The following is an 18088-nucleotide window of genomic DNA, read 5'->3' as shown; positions in this document are numbered from 1 at the left end:
TGGGAATTTTATTTGTTCGAATTACAGAGAGATTCGAATTTCAGAAAGAATTTAAAGAGATTTTCTTTTTGACGGGACTGGAAACAAGTTCGAATTATAGAAAGATTCGAATGATTGAAGTTCGTATAAGCAAAGGTTTACTGTATAAACAGTGAAGTTCTTTAACTCGAACTTCTCTCTAGGGAATAGCTCGAATGTCTCCTTAATCGAAATGACTCAAACAAGTTTTGGTCCCTTAAGTTAGCAATACTTTATAAGTATTACGTCATACTTCAATACTTCCCTAACTTTGAGCAAATTTGTGTTCCGGGAACACGCAGACCACTTGAACACTTAAGAAAGTTTACAAAAATCTGTGACTAGCCAGTTTTTAGTGCATCAAATCATTAGATAAATGCCATTTTGCAAGCAAAGAATGAACGACATAAATGTAACCTGTAACCTTATTTTGCCCAAATTCTTATTTTAGCCAATTTCTTGCCGTAAGATCGGTACTCGCCCTTTTCTATCCAAGTCTGAAATGTTCAGCTCTTTTTTATAAAATGACAAATCAACCCAATATATGCTCATTTGAACGATAAAATCATTGCTCTTTTTTTATGACCAGCTCCATCACCAATATAAATTTCCGGGTAATCAAATTTCTCGAAAAGGAATTTCAAATTTAGAATACAGTAACAGTTCAAAAATAAATTACTTGAATAGCTCAATGCGAAATACATAGCACGATTTGTCATTAAAAATTGAAAAAATATTATTTTTTTAAAATATGTTAAAATAAAAACATAGTAGTTGTGATTGTAATCATATTCTACTAAACTATCCTGCTGATTTTTATTTTTTAATCAAAAATATTTTAAAATTTCATTTTCTTTCAAGTTTCTTTTGATCTTGATCATTCTAAAATGTAAGCTAGGGACAACCTCGTCCCCGTGTATCCCAGGCTTTATTTACGTTACTGATTAGTGAAGTTAAGTAAATCGGTAAAATCACGACGACGAACGAAAATTTATCAGGCTAGTGAGTTTCAACCAATCAAATTTCGTATTTTCACTTAGCCTATTACATTTTTCGTCCGTCGTCGTAATTATCCTGGTATGCTTAACCTCAGTATTGACACTAGGCTAAGTTAGATGAAGGCATCTTTACCGGTGTACCAAGCCATTATACATTATACTAGTAATTATTGAAAACTTCAACTTCAACTATTTCTTGAAAAACCTTCAATTTTAATATTAAAGAACACTAGTTGAGCAGAAGGTATCTCTACCAGTGTACCTACGCATTAAACATTACACCTCTGTCTCTAAATCCCGATGAGAATTTTCTTACAGTGGGGTTATAAAAATCTCTATCGAAATCACAATGAAGATGGAATTCTTTTGTTCGAGATATCCAGCGGGAATTCTTTCCCATGAATTTCAAACGAGGAAGAAATTAAAGTAATATCCCATTAGAGCGCAAATTGTAGGGTCATTTTCCCACCGGGTACCAGCGGGTCTGTGACACGGGGTCTATAAACGATACCATACTTGCCTATAACAATCCAAAAGTTCCCTTAACAATCAAACGCGCCAAGATGACAAAAAGTGGCTAAACGGCAGCACTTATCAGAATATTTGCTACTTTTGCGCTTTTGATTGTTAAGTACAGTGCTATCGATTCGAAGGGCAAAAATTTTTATCATCTCGTTAAATCTGAAAACCAATCTATAGTATTATATTTTCTTCAAACTGGCTTAGCAAAAGTTCTGCAAGAGTACTCTTATCTTAAAACCAAGATAGGGATTTCCCTGGAGTTGATACCCATTATAATTTATTGATATCACTTGATAATCCTAATAAGCTTAATATAGAACGAGGGCTTTTTAAAACCGAATGTACTTCTAGTAAGGACTGGATAGCTCAGTCGATAGAGCAGTTGCACTAGCAATGCGAAAGCCGTGAGTTCGAATCTCACTTCAGTCCTCAGTTTAGTAGATCGTTATCAAAATGAGATCAATATTAATAGCTTTGGCCCAATATGGTAAATCCTTGATCATACAACAAGGACTTTCTAAACTTTGCAAATGTAGGACAAGACAATACATCCGAAATGATCTCAAACTTCGAACGGAGTTCTTTGAATACGGATTATGCTCTCATCCCAATCCGACTCATAGGAACAGATAACCAGTCTGTCTCAAAGTATGTAGTAACTGTTTTAATATTTTTTAGTACCCACTAGAAAATAATTTTCCAACTCCAGTTCTTTTAAATGCAGTTAAAAGTGAAGTGTCCACATACTTTTGAGACGTGACTATGTTTGTACAAGCTTTGCTAAACTTTAGGAACTGATAACTTTCAACTTATTCAAATTTTGAATGCATCCAAAACATTCACAGACCTGCAATAAACAAAGTGAACTTACATTCTGTCATAGTTAATTGTTACATACAACATACAACATCAAAAAACATAATTGATCCAAGATATTAAATTAATGTATGTATGTCCTGTTAGGGCACTAACATCATAATATGGTAATATGTTAAATTCTCAATTCCCATCAGACAAAATATTTGATATCCTCTCTTACTATAAACTTATGAGACGATTCATTAAGAGTATTTTCAATTTTGAAATAGTAAGGATAATTAATTACCATCATAAAATCATAAAAGAATAGTTCAATAAAAGCAAAGGTATTAACAGACTACCTCCAAACATTTCTTCATAAGAACAAACTATATAAGAATATAAACAAACGCTAAGAATACTGAAGTTGAGAACAATTGAAAATGTCTGAGAACATCCAAAACCTTCTAACATTTTTTAATTTCATGTTTACATGTTTTTTTATATATATAAGCAAGTGTCTGTCCCTATATCAGGCTCACATTATGCTTAGTATTCTATTGTTCTCAAACAATAGAGCCATTGTTAAGGTAACAAAAACTGAGCCTGCACATGCCTATAAACGTTATGCTTATAAAAGAAAAAAACATGTACTAGCTTATAGCTAATGAGGCATCATGGCAATGTCATAGAAATTCATTATATATAAGGAACTGTAGGAGGTACCTTACAAGTAGCAAACAATTCAACCCACGTTAAAGGGTTAAGTTTTAATCATACCGTTAACCGTACAGTCCTTTGTATGTACAAAAGCTTGAAAAATATCTTAGAAATGAGTGCATTTGAACTAACATGTCCTGGGGATGTGCGGACGATAAGGGTCAGTTCTTTTACCTTTCAAAGTCTCTCTAGGGTTACAAAAATCTGAAAATTTTAAAGTAGTCTATATAAAAGTCGAAAAAACTCACGATTTTTAGGAAACTTTTTGACATCGAAAGAAAAAATTGTAAAAGTCTCTGTAAGGGTAAGACATTTTTCAAAACAGTTCAAAAATCGAAGAAAATCTTTCAAAAAGTCCTCTAAGAGGTACTTTTTCAATTTTTCAATAAAAATTTCATCTCTCTAAGGGCCGGCTTTCGGAGGTCCCATTCCAAGTGTTCAAAAGATATACACCGGGGATAGTCTGGTATTATTTGGTATTAGAGACATAACATAAACATAGAATTTTTTCAAATTAACAAAATAATCAAAAACCATACCAATCTTTTGGATGTTAAGTTCTGAATGTTGATACCAAACTAGTAGCATCATCAATTCTTCGCCAAAATCTTCATTTTTTTTCTATTTTGTATTTATTATCTGTAAATGAAAAAAATATAAATTGAGAGGTATCAAAAACCTCTGATGTTGCAGTTCCTTCTAATTACAATGAAATTTTACTTTCAAACAGTCAGCTCCCTCGAATTCGAACAAGTATAATTCAAATCTTTCTATTATTCGAACTAAAATATCCCCTCAATTGGAAAGTGGTTTAAAGTACTCTCTACTATTCTACTAAACATTATCCAAGTAAAAACATCAACTCTAAGAAGTTAACGACTACAACCTAAAAACATTATGTAACGAAATGTGATGTCTAATGTTTTTCTAAGTATGAGGTCATAGATGAAAGAATATTTACAAGCTAGCTAGCAAGAAGGAAGAAGAATGAATAATATAGGAACAAGAAATTTGATTCCTCATTTTTTTCAAAATAAGAAATGTAAAGTATTTTTCCTCCAACAATAATATCTTATGAGAGAAACTAAAGAATCTTTTCAGAAATTTTATCTTTTATTTCTGTAGAATAAAAGTTTTTAAATTTTAGAAGAATAAAGACGAAAGAAAGGGTATTGGATAAATTATTCATTCTTATTTTTAGTTACAAAAAGATGAGAGAGTTGAATTAAGAGGGGCTGCTGAGTCATCGATTTCTTAACACTTAGCAACGTTTGCAGAATCATTGGGCATTGCCAGAAAAAAAGCCATTACCCATGTGGACGACAGGGTTTTTTGGAATTTTTATTTGCTTGGAAATCCTGAGGAATTTTGAAAATTTGGTCAACCGTATCGGAAAATCCATAAATCTATTAAAACTCTATGTCGGAAAGATATTTATTTTTGAGAAAGAAGAAAGAAACTAAAGACTTCCATGCAATATAATAGGAAAACGATTTCAGACATAAAATTATTATTTTTCAAGGAAAATTATACACTACATTATAAATATTACAATCTAATCAATCATATATATTATACAGCTAAAAGCAAATTGAAAGAAAAATGGAAAAAATCCATTATAAAATTTACAACGTAGGTAAAAGAGTAACGTTAAAGAAAATAGTTAAAGCTAAAAAAAGATGGTTTGTAACAGATAATATCAGCTAATTAGTTTGGTTTATGTTTCAAATAAGCTCAGAATGCTAGAGAAATAGATCAGGAATTCCCATTGTAATACCCCCGAAACAATCTCACAATGCATCGCTTTTAGTTTACAGTTCCAAAAAAAAAGATAACATTATCAAAGCAAGGAAAATAAAAGCTAAGCAAAGATAAAGTTCTAAGAAACAAAATAACATGTTAGATAAATGTAAAACAAGAAATAAAAAACAAAAATTCACTTTCCTTTAAAATTTTACAAAAAATTAGTCCCATTTTATTCAATTAGCGCCTATTTCTTCTTTCTTCTTAACGTCGGCTAACGTGTTGATAACGTTGTTTATGTCGAAATTCTTGGCAAGTTTGACGTACATGCATTTACGAACGGGTAGAATTTGAAGCCATTTCGGAACGACTTCAGCGATTAGTCGGACGTGCTCTTCAAGGTTGTCTAAGAGACAGAAAATAAAATAATGTGAGCATGAGCATCTAGAACTGTTGCGTGTGACTTGAGTATTGTTGATGTTCAGCAATTAAAGAGAACGGTCAAAAATCTCCCCACAGACTTACTAGTTTGATACTGATGGGCAAAAAAGGAAGAAACCAAAATGAAGAGTTGCAAACATCCGAAGAAAAAACATCAGTTAAAAAGGGACGCTTTAGGTAAGATGAATATGCCAAGAGGGGGTTTATCTGAAGAATCCTATCTTATACTAAAAATAGACAAAAAGAACGACAAATTTCATAAAAAACGACAAATTTCGCCGTACCCCGACCCGGCTAGTTTGTCCAACCCTGCGAATTCATTCCTTTGTTTATCACGGGAATTAACTACATATGGTTAAAAGAACGACAAATTACGCATGCGTGTTACAATGCAGGATTCTTTAGAGGAACAGACTGCAATACTTACTTCGATGGAGATCAGTGCCATAACTTTCCGATAACTTTTGAACACAGTCCTCGAGTGTTATAGCAGCTTTCTTCTCAGCTACAAAATAAGCTTTGATAATACGACTCACATCAGGAAGCCTTTCCATTCTTGACAGTCGGAGTTCTTGTTTGGGATTTCGTGTCATAGCGAGTTCGATCTTCTTTTGTTCTTTCTGCCGGATCCTTTCTAGGAGGTCACTGGAAACACCTGAAATTGAAGACACATGGAATCGATTTTCAATCTATCAAGAAGTGTATAATATCCTTTAAAAGGTTTACAGTAGACTCTCAGTTATACGAGCTTCCATTATTCGAATCTTTCTTTAATTCGAAATGATTCCCATCCCACGTAAAGAGAAAGCCTCTTAATTAATACTTCAATAATTCGAATCTCTGTAATTTGAATACATAATACATTTTATGGCGCGATGGAGCGATGGTCAAGTGGTCAAAGGCATCAGCGTCTCAAACCAGGGCTTCTTGGTTCGAATCCCCGCTCCTTCCAATGTTCTCCGTGAACACAATCGAAAGACTGTCTAAAAGTCCTAGATTACCGGGCTATTTACGTAAAATATCGACTCTATAAGATTTCCCATTAGAGAAAGTCAACTGTATGTTTGAAACTCTTTTTTTAGACAACACACATCCTAGATTTCAAAAAATTTGTATGAAAGCAGAAAGCATACTCTTCAGAATGTTGCCTTGATTCTTAGAGATCTTTGTAGAGGAAGACGCTGTTGAAGTTGACGTTGAGGGCTTGGCTTCAGTGCTGGCGGTTGTTGAGCTGCTAGTTTCCTCTGATGCTTTGTTCAAAGCATCTGCAACCTTTAAATGTAGAAAATATATCACTTTCATTCTTCAAGTCTCGATTGAAACATGTCAACACAAATGAAGAATTTTGAAATAGTTTTTAAGGACATTTGAGCATAAAATATATTAATAAAAATTTGAAAGTTTACTGTTTTTTTTTTAATTTAATACTTTGGAATATTTTCCCCTCAAATGCAGAGGCCGGATTTAGACTAAGCTATTCTATTGTATGAGCTCTCAATATTATTACCCTGAGAAATTCAATAAACCTGAAATATTTGAGATTCGATTCATTGCTGAAAACAATATCAAAAATTCTATAATCGTGATGATTGAAAATTGAAATACCTTCGGAGCAAACTTATTTTTCAGTAAGAGATCAGCTGCTGAACTAAATGATTTAGTGATCGGAGGTTTAGGTAAAGCTGATTGTTCAATGTCTGGAACATCTTCAACTTTGAAATGAGGATGCCATCGGTGGATTTCATTATCATCAATCTTAAGGTTCAATTTTCGAAGGAATTTCTGAAAATGAGAAGATTAACAACAGTATACTAGCAATTGACCATAATTTCAAGTCTGAAAGGAAGCTTTCTTTTAAAGCTCGATCCTTCAATTTTTTCATCCAGTCATTTTTTCTTCATCTTCACTTTTCATCTTCAAATTTTAGGAAATTCTATGAATCTTACATCAAGCTGCTCAAGACAATCTTTTCAAGGAGGTATTTCTAAATATCTTCTTTCCCTCAAGAGCAATGTTTAAAAAGTGAGGAAAACTTTTTTTTCTCGAGCAGACTTTAGAAATTTAGTTGTGTGACGAGGGGTCTAAAGGTCAACTCTGGTAGTGAAACCTATGACAATAGTGCTAGATTGATTGCACTCATTAGGGGTTATAGTATAGTGTATGAAAATGGTGCACCAATGAACTGAAGACAAAAATATCTTTGCTCTGAAATCTACCTGATGATGCGCTTTAGTCAACGCCAACAACTTGCTTTCAAATTTCAATCTTCTTGTAATAAGAATGGAACTGTTATTTTTGATGGATGAAGTAGGAAGCCTGAGGTCTTTGTAGTCAGCTTCGATTGATAACTGATAATTGTTTGTTTTGCCATCACCAGATGCTGTATACAAGCCACGTTCTTGGCGAAAAACAAAACCAGTGGGATAAACAGTCTTCATTGTTGCCAAGTGCTTTTGATTGAACTCTCTAAAAAGTAAACAGTGATTAGGTAGAAACTCTTATTAACTTGTCTGGATTTAATTTCATTGATAAAGTTAATGCAAAGATTAAAAAGCTATTTTTTTAGGTTTTGAGAATCATAAATAATACATGAAAATGAGTTAAAGCTTCAAGCTGTGTGGATAAATGCCAAATACCCAATAAAGCTAAAAAACTCGTTGATACCTTCCACACATTGATTGAACTGATTTCTTCAGGCGGTCAAAAGTGCAAATTTCTGATCGTTGTTGCAACAAAAATAACACTGAGTCAGCACATCTGAACATCTCCAAGAGTAGCTTGTATTTTTGTGGAAGTTGAAAGGTTGATGTTACATTCTTCTCAGTAAGATGTTTATACTTTTCGTGAGCTTTCTGAGGTGATGATCTAAAAATAACAGTTTGTATGAATAACAAGTGATACTTTAATGGACCTACCTGGTTATGCATTTAACACATATATAATTGATATCTACGTGAGCGTGACCATTAAACAATCATTCAGAACACAAATAGTGACGATCTATTAAAATTAGTCGTTTTTTTCTTATTAAAAAAACGTTTAGAAACCAAAATTTCATGCTCTTGAAATATTCTTTCATATTCAAGACTTTGTGAGCAAACAAAGATCTGCTTGCGCCATCTTTTACCTAACTGCAAAAAATCAGAAAAAACAATGATCCAATATTTCACAAAGTCCAAAAAACCTTTTTTTTAGCAGTCTTTTGGCCCAGATTTGCCCAAAAACATTTTTTTTCGAAAATCGGGCTCCGTCACATTCAAGGGTTTATAGTTATGCATCTTTGTGCAAAAAATCATAAAAAATGAAAGAGCCAATCTCGAGAAAAGTTGGTAACAAACAGACGGACAGAGGTTAATTTATAGGACCTCCACCGGGATAGGTCCAAAAGTTTCAAAACACACAACCATAATAAGTGTTTACATTCATGAGAAAAAAGAATAAAGACGAGAAGACAAGAATACGTAACAGGTGAGGTCTACTATATCAACTCTGTCAATTTCAGTAGTTTTAGGAGAAAACTATTAAAATACCAAGCAATTTTTAGTCTATAAAATTCTCCCCACCAGTTGGGTATTTAAGATAGAAGGCAATTATTTCTCTTTTCGGCAATTATTGCTTATCTTGCACTATAAGTAGGCCCACTGTGCCTTGTTTAGTTTTGTTTTTAACTGGTTTTTGTTGGAGATGCAATTAGCAAAATAGCGTCACATGTGAATAAACTTAAAACAGGGGTCTGTTATCTCTTTCTGGCTGTGTTTCGGCATCGATGCAGGATATTTTTACATATTACTTTAGAACTTTTCATGTTATTGAGCAACGAAAAATCGAAAAAATCACTTTTAAAAATCCGAAAAACCTTTTTCTCAATGCAAATTTACAATTTTCAAACACCTCTGACATCTTTGCCTTATAACTACAACATATTTCTGCTGACTTGACATTTCATTGTTAAAAAAATTGCCGTTTTTGAAATATTTGCCGGCGACCGTAGTGCAGTGGTAGAGCATCCGGCTACGGTGTGCAAGGTTGTGGGTTCAACCCCCAGCCAGGTCATACCAAAGATTTCCAAAATAGTACTTGATGCCTCTCTGCTTGATGCTCAGCAATTAAGAGAAAGATTAAGGGTAAGTGGAGCAATCCAGGGAGAGGGAGTGGCGCTCTTCCCTACCTTCTGGTAGATAGCTATTGAAAGAGTTCGGGTCACCTCCGACTGCAGTCGCAGACTTACTTACTATCTTTGATGTACCAGAGTGAAAAGTTTGTTTTATTTCAGCCAACCTGCTTTCAGAACAATTGTTTAACCTCCCACAATAATTTTACACATTAAACACAGAAAATCACAACAAAGCACATAGGGCAAATTTTATACTTACATAGTCTTTTGGGAAGGAAATGATGTGGTTTCAACTTTGACATCTTTAGACGATGTTGCAGTGCTACTTTCTTTGTTGAGGAGGTGTTTGTATTTGTTTCTCAAGCGATTTCTGCTAGATTCTTTCAATTCTTCCAGCTTATTGTTGGATTCTATTGGAATTTTGTTGTCTGTGGTAGAACTTTTAGGAGCTTCGGCATTGTCAAGTAAATTGGAATACTTCTTTCGCAACAGCTCTCTGCGAGATTTAAGACCATCCTCTACAACCGGCTTCTTTATGGTTAATTCAAGCTTTTCTTTCTTCTTTTTGTTTGGTGACATTGCTAATAACACTTCTGATGCCTTGGCTGGGGAGGTTAAAGCTTTTCCCTGAAAGCTTGATTGAAGAATAGCATTACCTCTGCTGTGAAGGATGGTTTTGGCTTGCTCATTTATGTCATTGTTGACCTTGATTTTTCCAACAGGACTTTTGCTGATGACACTGTCAATGGCAATCAGAGTTTTCTTGGGAGACTGTGGTATTTCCTTCTTCTGTTCTTTTACCTCATTAACAACCTGAGGTGCTGGCAATGCATTTTTTTTGACAGTGGTTGCTTTTTGCTTAACAGGTCTACCCCTCGATCTAGTAGTTGTTCGTTTCTTGCAAATAGGAGGGTTCAGTTCAATGTCTGTCCCATCAACCTTCCTCTTCTTGGAGGGGTGAAAAGGTAGATTGCTCTTTCGAGCAACAAAGAATTGATTTACCGTAGTTTGTGCCATGTGCCAGATCGATTGTTGATTGATTGAAAGTTGAAATGAAGTGATTTTGTTCAGAGGTTTCTTTCTTGCTGGTTGCTTCTTGCGTGTGAAGAATTTTAGCGCTCTATTTATGTGTATCCTTATCGCATCTAGTGAATTGCAAACGAGCGCGAAATCGATGACCGCCCTCGATAGCAAATCCAGTGAACTCTCGAGAATGTTTACATGAAGAAAAAAAAATCGATCGGCTTTACATACAGGTAGGTAAGGCAAGAAAACAGGAAGAAGTTATATCGGTTCGCCAACACAGTCACCATTTTTCTTTTCCTATCTCTGATCCTGTCTTTCTCTTTTCTATCGTCAACTGCTCTAACTTGGGAACATCTGACAAAGCATTGGACGACAATTCGGCAACCATAAACATTACGTCATACGTCATAGATCGCCTTTTTGCTTAACCTCTTTTTTCTCTATGCCGTGAAGCTTTAGGAATCAGTCTAAAACGCCTCGGATCCAGTCTAAAAACTCACGTAATAGATTCCGTACGTAATAGATAGCTTCTTGCTTACCTCGCTAGAGGCAATGTTTTGATTAGATTCCCGGGGGGGGGTACTTAGGCAAAAATGGGTGCTGGGTATGTGCGTGCCTTAAGGGTAGGGTTTTTCACCCTCCCAAAGTCTCTCTAAGGGTTACCAAAACAACAAAAGTCAAAATCAGTCTCTCTAAGGGTCGGTTTTTTCACAAACTCGGGTCAAAGAAAAGTGAAAAGTCAAAAAAGTGAGAACATTTTTAAAAAAAGTGAGAACATTTTTCAAAAATTAGAGAAATTTTTCGAAAATTGGAGAAATTCTTTTAAAAATCGAATTTCTTTGGCCCATTATAGAATTTTTTTGTGAAAAAGTCTCTCTAAGGGTTGGGTTTTTCTACACTGAGTCTCTCTAAGGGTCACCTTTTCACCAAAATTCAGTCTCTCTAAGGGTAAGGGTCCAGAGGTCTGGCACGCACATACCCGACACCCATCAATCCTAGTACCCCCCCCCCGGGATTAGATTTCTGTGTTCTGGGTTTTAAAAATAAAATTCGATTGACAATTTTCGAACGTTTTGCAATGCAGCGCCTTTCGATTGGAAAACCTTACCTCGTCCTCAGAGGTTAATATTTTCTCTTTGAAAACTTGGCCTCTGTATACTCAGTACCGTGAAAAGCACAGGTCGAAATCATATCTCTACGCTGTGCCTACCAACCCAGATTCTATTCAGCGCGCAATCAACGCAGAGAATAGTAACCATGACGACCATCCAAGATCTTGGATGAAGTTCAAAGTTGGTATTTTTATTCCTGTCGTTGAAAACACAACTCAACAATGTCATCAATGCTTTTTAAAAAGAGTCAGTGATAGAGAATCATGACATAAAGATCTGTCTATTATTTCGATTCAATTAAAGTAAGATTTCCATAATTAATAGCTTAGTAATTACTGTTATACATTTGGGGATCATGTAAAAGATTTCTTTCGAAAGAAATCTCAATTACACTTGGAGGTTTCTGGGGAATTCGTAAATAGTAAACTGTATACTGACTGATACAGTCTGCTAGACATTAATATGGTAATATTCACTCTTCATCTTTGATTTTTTCTACAGTGATTAGGTTGACACATGCGTGATAAAATTTTTATTATTGGTCCTCAGAGTTAATATATTCTTTGAAAACTTAACCTCTGATACTCAGGGTATATTTTGGGATGATTAAATTTTCCCAAAAAAGTTAAGAATATCGGATATCAATCCATTACGAAATTTATAAAAAAAAGCTTGTTATTCAGTTCAGGCATAGTAGTAGTAACCTGATAGCAGCTGTGGAGTTTTCTACGCGACACGCTGAAGCTCTAAAGATCGCTGAAAACTAACATCTGAGGAAAATGGCCCTATCTCTACAAAAAATTTGAGTCAACTTTTTGTCTCGTGCCGAAAAATTAAAAACTAAAATGGCGCTCCATGAAAAGTGCGTTTTATAGATAGGAATTAAAATTCTGTCACACTATGCTTTGCGAGTGGAAAGGTTTCAAATTGGAGGCGTAAGGTGAAATGGATGTTTGTTATTGTTTCAAAACTCAAGTTTTTTTGGTTTTATACTTTATAAACCTCATAAAAGTATTCAGTAATGGTTTGTATTCATTTTCTATAGCTTCAGTTTTCTTCTACTGATAATATAAAGATGTTTGTTTATGATTTTTCTCTCTTTTTAAGTGATATTTGTGTATGATGTTATTATACTTTGTTTTCTCTTGTGTGTTCAGTTTAAAGCAAAAAAAGATTCTTTTTTGAGCATATTCATCCATTAATGGACCTTGTTTGTGAAATACAATAAAGTTTTGCATGCTTCTTTTCCAAAAAAGTTCTGAATTGGCTTTGAGAGAACTTGACATATCTCCCGAGCCAAAAGTTGTCGGCCATGACACCCTTCCCTGTCGACATTGCACTCGGACCTGTTCCTCTTAAATAAAATTCTACGCGGTCCGCGAACAGGCGCGCGACCATATTCTTCAGATTGTATATTTTCGCCCACGTCTTAAGAGCTTCAGCGTACTGGGCCAGAAAATATACAATCTGTTATCAGGTTAAGTAGTAGTAGACTGGCATGCCAGTCGGACTGGAATGTCATCACGCGGGCGGAAAAGTGACCGTAAGAGTTAAGGTAAGCGTAGGAAGAAATTTTGTCGACGGCGAGGGCTGAAAGCAGCCTCTCAAGTCTCACCTTTTGCTAGTTCTCATCCGGCCTACGCAGTTCCTATTCTAGAAAAGGCACACCGCCTTCATGTTGCCGCCCTCTGGCATGATAATTAACAGAATAGTTTGCTAGCTAGTCTAACACTTGGTCTAACATAGTAGAAATAAAGTAAAAAGTAATGGAGGGAGCAAATTTTAGTCGTCTAGAAACATCTTTTGGACCAAGTACAAAATTTTTGGCATGAATATGAGTCGTACACTATGACCCGGTCGATGATTGAACCCACAATTTTGTGCACAGTACCTGCATGCTTCACATTAATACTTAAAAAACCTTTTTGAAGGAGGAGAAGGAGTAATTGTAAATATTGGAAGAATTAAAAAAATTGATTATTGATTATTGAAATGAGTATTGATTATTCTACAATAAATTGTGTGCTCTATCCCTATGAATGATTTCATGAAATTCATATTTCCATATTTCTAAAAAGGCAAGAAATGCACACATTAAATTAAAATTTACAATAAAATTGTACTGAAATTTAAATTTATGTACAGGATGGTTAAAAAAGCCACCCTCGCCCTAGAATTTTCTTTTTTTCTGTTTATTGTATTGCCATAAAATCTTTAACACTCGTACTTTAAGGAGCCTATGTGTGAGATTTGGTGTTCATAGCTTAAAGATATTTCTTCCAAAATATGGAAGTTTGAAGGCAGATAAGTACTGCAAGCCTAGATATTTAAGCAACTAAATGATACGATCAAGAATATATAAGACCATAGGGTTTTCTAAAAAGTGATGCATTATATAAGCAAATCCCCACACTGCAAAATTTTTTCCGTCCCCGCTGAATTTTCCTGGCTAGAAAACAATAAAATTCAAATCCCTATCGAGTTTTGGTCCGTTCTTTTTAACCCACTGGCTAATAAAATCCCACCAGGTCTGTTAGAAGGGGGTGTATAAATGCACTAATCCTATGAGACATTCTAATACAGATCAGGGTTTGAAGGATCTTTTAAATGGTGCCATTGTGTAACAGACTTTGGTGAAGTCAATGCAGAAACCCAATGTTCTTTACCAACTCTATCAACTGAGTTTGAATTCCCAATATCACAGCGTCCAATAAATCTCGGGTCACTTAAAAGTCCGTTCTGTCTTGCAATAATATCAACACGTAATGAAATCCCATCAATACTTGCATTCCGGATATTGGAAAATCGGAATATAAATTCTTGATGGAATTCTGGGTTTTGAGTCAATTCTATGTAATTTGTTGACACAGTTTGTTGTTCTTCACCGCGACAAAACAATGTCATTTTGGCATAAAGATCTTTATCGTTTGCTGTAAGAATGAGACCTTTAGCTTTGACTATAGTGCAACTGATTCTCTGAGCAGCTGATAGGTAGGACAGTGTTATGAGTAGCTCTCCTTTACGTCCTTCGTCGACTAAATGATCTGTTAAAATGATGTTTCGCCAAATGACATTACCTAAAGAAACGAAAAAGAATGATAAGATTGTAATTGTGTTTGAAACTTTTAGCCCTTTAACAGTGTCATCTAAAGTGAAAAAATTATATTATGGGGGAATTTAACACTGGTCTATCATCATTACTGGGAGAAACATTATCAATGAAGTCTAAAAATGGTTGAAATCTTCATCCCAAACCAAAAACCTTCTTCAGGTTAAAAATAAGAGTTAACACTACCAGCTCACTAAGAAAGTGGCAAACTTTGGTATTTTTTTTATTAGTGGTAAACCTTATAAGGTAGAAAATTTGTAGCTAAAAATTGAAAAAAAGTCGCTTGTTGTGGTGACAAAATCAAAATTATTTACACCGCTTAATTTTTATAGCTTGAAAATTTTCTTGACAACAATAATTTTTGACTGGGTATTAATTTAGGACAATTTATGCAGACATTTTTACAAATCGTTATGAAAGCAGAAATATGACGTTGCTAAATAGCACACCGGTATGCAAACGTCATAATTATTACTTTTGGTTTTTGACCGAAATTCAATCCCACAATCCTTTTCATATTGATTCGTAATGCGTGCAAGTTATTACTTTTGTATTGTCAATAAGTGTAATTGACTTGCAAAAGCAATTAATGCAAGGGATGATGGGATTAAAACTCGGACAAATAGTAATTTTGATGTCTATTTTTAGAATCACCACGGTATGCTATTGATTCCATAATGTACCTTACATTTGTAATTAGACATGTCAGTCAGTTTTAGATAAAAGCATTGTTTTGCCAGTTGTGCAGTGTTATGTCTACAATTATTTACCTTGTGTTTGTATATTGTTCATTTTTGTCAAAACATCTTCGATCTTGACTTCAACGAAACCATAAGGTCGCTTACCAGAGTTCTTGTCAACATGCCATACATTGAACTTGCATATGATTGGTGGGTCAGATGAGATTTCCATACTATCCAAAGGGAAAGGATATTCTTCGCTCATCACTGGATCTGAACCTTCAACCTGTAAAATATCCGATATAAGAGTGTGGAGGATATTCACTTGGAGTTCTATGGGTAAGATTATCATTTGTCACTGTATAGAAATATTCAAGGTTTAATATACCTTTTCGACCGTAGTCACGCGGTCAGGCGCGTGCCGTTTTATTATTTAATTTAATATTAAATAATATATGATATTATATATGTAGTTTGAGCACTCTCGGATTGGGTGGAGAGTCTTCATTTAAGACGCTCACTATTTGCATTATGCATTGCTCGCTGCTCGCAGTTTGAGCACTCTTGTGACTCCACAATGCAATCCATAAAATGTGTAACCGTACATCATGTGCCCAAGTTCAGGAGTTGCCATAAAGCCATTATGGTAATAACCGGGAGGGCACATTGCTATACATTGTATGATATTATATATTATCATTTAAACTCGATCCAATTATCCAATCCTTTTTTGCACTTTTTCTATTGTCTTTAGATGTGAAAAAAAGACTGGGACGGTTTTAGGATAAAAAAATTGGCAATTGGCGGCTATGGTCGAAAAGGTGTATTCAAGTCCTCGTTTGACAGATGCAGAAAAGACTGAAAGTAGAAACTGAGGAAAAGATCCAATACTTTGGATGACGGAGAAGGTACCGAATGAGTTATTCGCAAACACCAGTGTATCCAGGGAAATACATAAACGGAGAATTGACAGCTGTATTATATCCCTATCACATTTTCCTTAAAAGTTTAAGAAGTGTGCAAGATTTGACCAGATTTTTGAATCAAAACACCCCAATGTTACAGACCCACTGGAATCCCAGCCCCACTGGAAAATTTGGCAAATATTTCGTCCCCGGTGAAAAAATACCCTGGAATTTCAGCCCTCACTGGGAAAATGACTTTGATTTCATCCCATTCGAAATTCAATGTTTAAAAATTGTACTCCAAAAGCATCCCCACCGGATTTTTTAACCTTGGAATTAGAATTTCTATCCCAATCGTGAATTCAATGGGAATTTTTATCCTCACTGATGAAAAAAGTTCAAGTGGGGCTGTGAGACAGGGTGTTTTCGTAAAGCATTTGATCGATTGGGGCTTGTAAAGTTTGAATCACTACCCGTTTCAACACTGTTTTATTTTACAGATGCAAGTGATGGTACAATCGTTAGTTTTATCCGAATCATAAAAATATCAAGCTTCTTTGCTCATCCTTTCGCGAAAAAGGGTTCTTATAAGAGATATATAAATACACCTTGAAACTGCCCAGTCTGGAATATGTTGGAAAATTCTCAGCATCTAATCGTCTCAGTCCACCGTCCAATATAGGAATTCAAACTATAAGAATGTGGAGTGGAGACTGGGTGCAAGTTTGATCCTTATCAAATTATAATCTTACCTTTGAACTGTGGTATAGGATAGTTGAATGTGACATAGAAATCGTCACTAAAATCTGCTCGTTGATAAATTTCTTAATGTTTTTAAGTCCTGCCAAAGCAACTTTTAACTGTGTCGAACGAAAATCGTATATAAACTCAAAACCAAGTTTTGGTTTATTTTTCATGGTGATTTTCAACGTTCCGCCATATTGTACAGGATCTAAACCACTTTCCAAAATATTTGCTGGTTTTACAAGAGCAGCTAGTTTATTTTTCCGACGCTCTATAAGTTTTGGGATTGCAAATTCTTGTATGTCTGTTTGAGCAGTAACCGGACTAGTTGGAGGTATTGTTAATGGTCCGGGTTGATGAAATAACGGAACCCGTTCTGGTGCTTTTGCTTCGAGTTCTTTTTCTTTCTTTTTACGTCGCCACCAACAATAAGCGAGGACCATAAGAAATATATCAACAATAAAAAAGACAACACCACTGACCAGCAATGCTAGTGAAACACCAAATGAAACCATTATTTTCTGTTAATATGCTGCCTGAAATGTTTGAAAATCTGAAGCTATAAAAATTTCCAATTTATAGAGAATTTACCTCTTTTATATTTACAAGTGACATCTCTGGTTCGGCGCTAGTATTCCATACGCTCCCTTATTTGATAAAAATCCAATACCCCTTTTAGCAAAGTGTACCATTTACCTACTTTTTCTTTTCTGCTGCCCTAACCCAACTTCTCCAAGTTTAAATGAAATCCCAATCTAACACACCTAACGTCAAGATAACGCCAATCTAATTTCCATGACATTTATCTGGGACGTTGAAACAACCTCTCATATTCAAGCTTGGCAACATTTACGCTCATGCTTTATTTAAGTTACTGATGGATATCAGAAAATTATCTTATACTGATCAATCAATCATCAAAAGCTAACACATGTTTTTCTTTTTATAAGCATAACACTTATAAGCATATGAAGGCTCAGATTTGCAGAATTCCTAAACATAACATAAGCATATAATGTCAGCCTGAAATATTTTTCCAGTTGTCATTTCTATCTGTTTAAAAAGGTTTGGTAGAGGTCAAGTAAAAAAAAGACTTTCCACGGTTTCCTACATTCCACTGCTCCCAAAATCTGAACAAACTTTTACAAAATTTCTGAA

The 18088-nt window shown here is 34.8% G+C and overlaps 3 protein-coding genes and 1 non-coding gene across 4 annotated transcripts in view; 1 reads left to right on the top strand and 3 right to left on the bottom strand.

Annotated features, from left to right (window-relative positions):
* Positions 1-3650, bottom strand: part of LOC136803469 (puratrophin-1-like) — a 42193-nt gene extending 38543 nt beyond the window's left edge. Inside the window, exon 1 of the mRNA XM_067060204.1 lies at positions 3596-3650. Coding sequence (XP_066916305.1) covers positions 3596-3647 — 52 coding nt within the window. The 5' untranslated portion in view covers positions 3648-3650. The remainder of the gene's footprint in view (positions 1-3595) is intronic.
* Positions 1894-1967, top strand: Trnaa-agc (transfer RNA alanine (anticodon AGC)). Its single transcript has one exon. It is a non-coding gene; the product is annotated as a tRNA-Ala (tRNA).
* An 899-nt stretch (positions 3651-4549) lies between the features above and the next one.
* LOC136803468 (DNA replication factor Cdt1-like) lies at positions 4550-10478 on the bottom strand. The gene is made up of 7 exons (XM_067060203.1): positions 9614-10478; positions 7905-8105; positions 7457-7706; positions 6846-7022; positions 6374-6512; positions 5668-5895; positions 4550-5205 (listed from the first exon to the last, which is right to left on the bottom strand). The coding sequence occupies exons 1-7, from the start codon at positions 10369-10371 to the stop codon at positions 5036-5038; spliced, it is 1923 nt and encodes a 640-aa protein (XP_066916304.1). The 5' UTR covers positions 10372-10478; the 3' UTR covers positions 4550-5035.
* Positions 10479-13501: 3023 nt separating this feature from the next.
* LOC136803466 (synaptotagmin-9-like) lies at positions 13502-17672 on the bottom strand. The gene is made up of 3 exons (XM_067060202.1): positions 16939-17672; positions 15372-15567; positions 13502-14569 (listed from the first exon to the last, which is right to left on the bottom strand). Exons 1-3 carry the CDS (start codon positions 17443-17445, stop codon positions 14067-14069), a joined length of 1206 nt encoding a protein of 401 aa, XP_066916303.1. The 5' UTR covers positions 17446-17672; the 3' UTR covers positions 13502-14066.
* Positions 17673-18088: the final 416 nt, after the last annotated feature.

This window comes from Clytia hemisphaerica, unplaced genomic scaffold (genome assembly GCF_902728285.1).
Source record: "Clytia hemisphaerica strain Z4C2 unplaced genomic scaffold, Clytia hemisphaerica genome assembly, whole genome shotgun sequence".
In the NCBI taxonomy this organism is placed as follows: domain Eukaryota; kingdom Metazoa; phylum Cnidaria; class Hydrozoa; order Leptothecata; family Clytiidae; genus Clytia; species Clytia hemisphaerica.
This window is presented reverse-complemented; position numbering and strand designations above follow the sequence as displayed.

What these genes read in the sequence shown, in the direction of transcription:
- LOC136803468 (XM_067060203.1), bottom strand. Translation starts at nt 10,371, where the DNA reads ATGGCACAAACTACGGTAAATCAATTCTTTGTTGCTCGAAAGAGCAAT. An exon ending in GTTCAATCAATGTGTGGAAG is followed by an intron (nt 7,707 to 7,904) that starts GTATCAACGAGT and finishes TTTACTTTTTAG; the next exon opens with AGAGTTCAATCAAAAGCACT. An exon ending in AAAATAAGTTTGCTCCGAAG is followed by an intron (nt 6,513 to 6,845) that starts GTATTTCAATTT and finishes CTACATTTAAAG; the next exon opens with GTTGCAGATGCTTTGAACAA.
- LOC136803466 (XM_067060202.1), bottom strand. Translation starts at nt 17,445, where the DNA reads ATGGTTTCATTTGGTGTTTCACTAGCATTGCTGGTCAGTGGTGTTGTC. An exon ending in TCCTATACCACAGTTCAAAG is followed by an intron (nt 15,568 to 16,938) that starts GTAAGATTATAA and finishes GATATTTTACAG; the next exon opens with GTTGAAGGTTCAGATCCAGT. An exon ending in GAACAATATACAAACACAAG is followed by an intron (nt 14,570 to 15,371) that starts GTAAATAATTGT and finishes TCGTTTCTTTAG; the next exon opens with GTAATGTCATTTGGCGAAAC.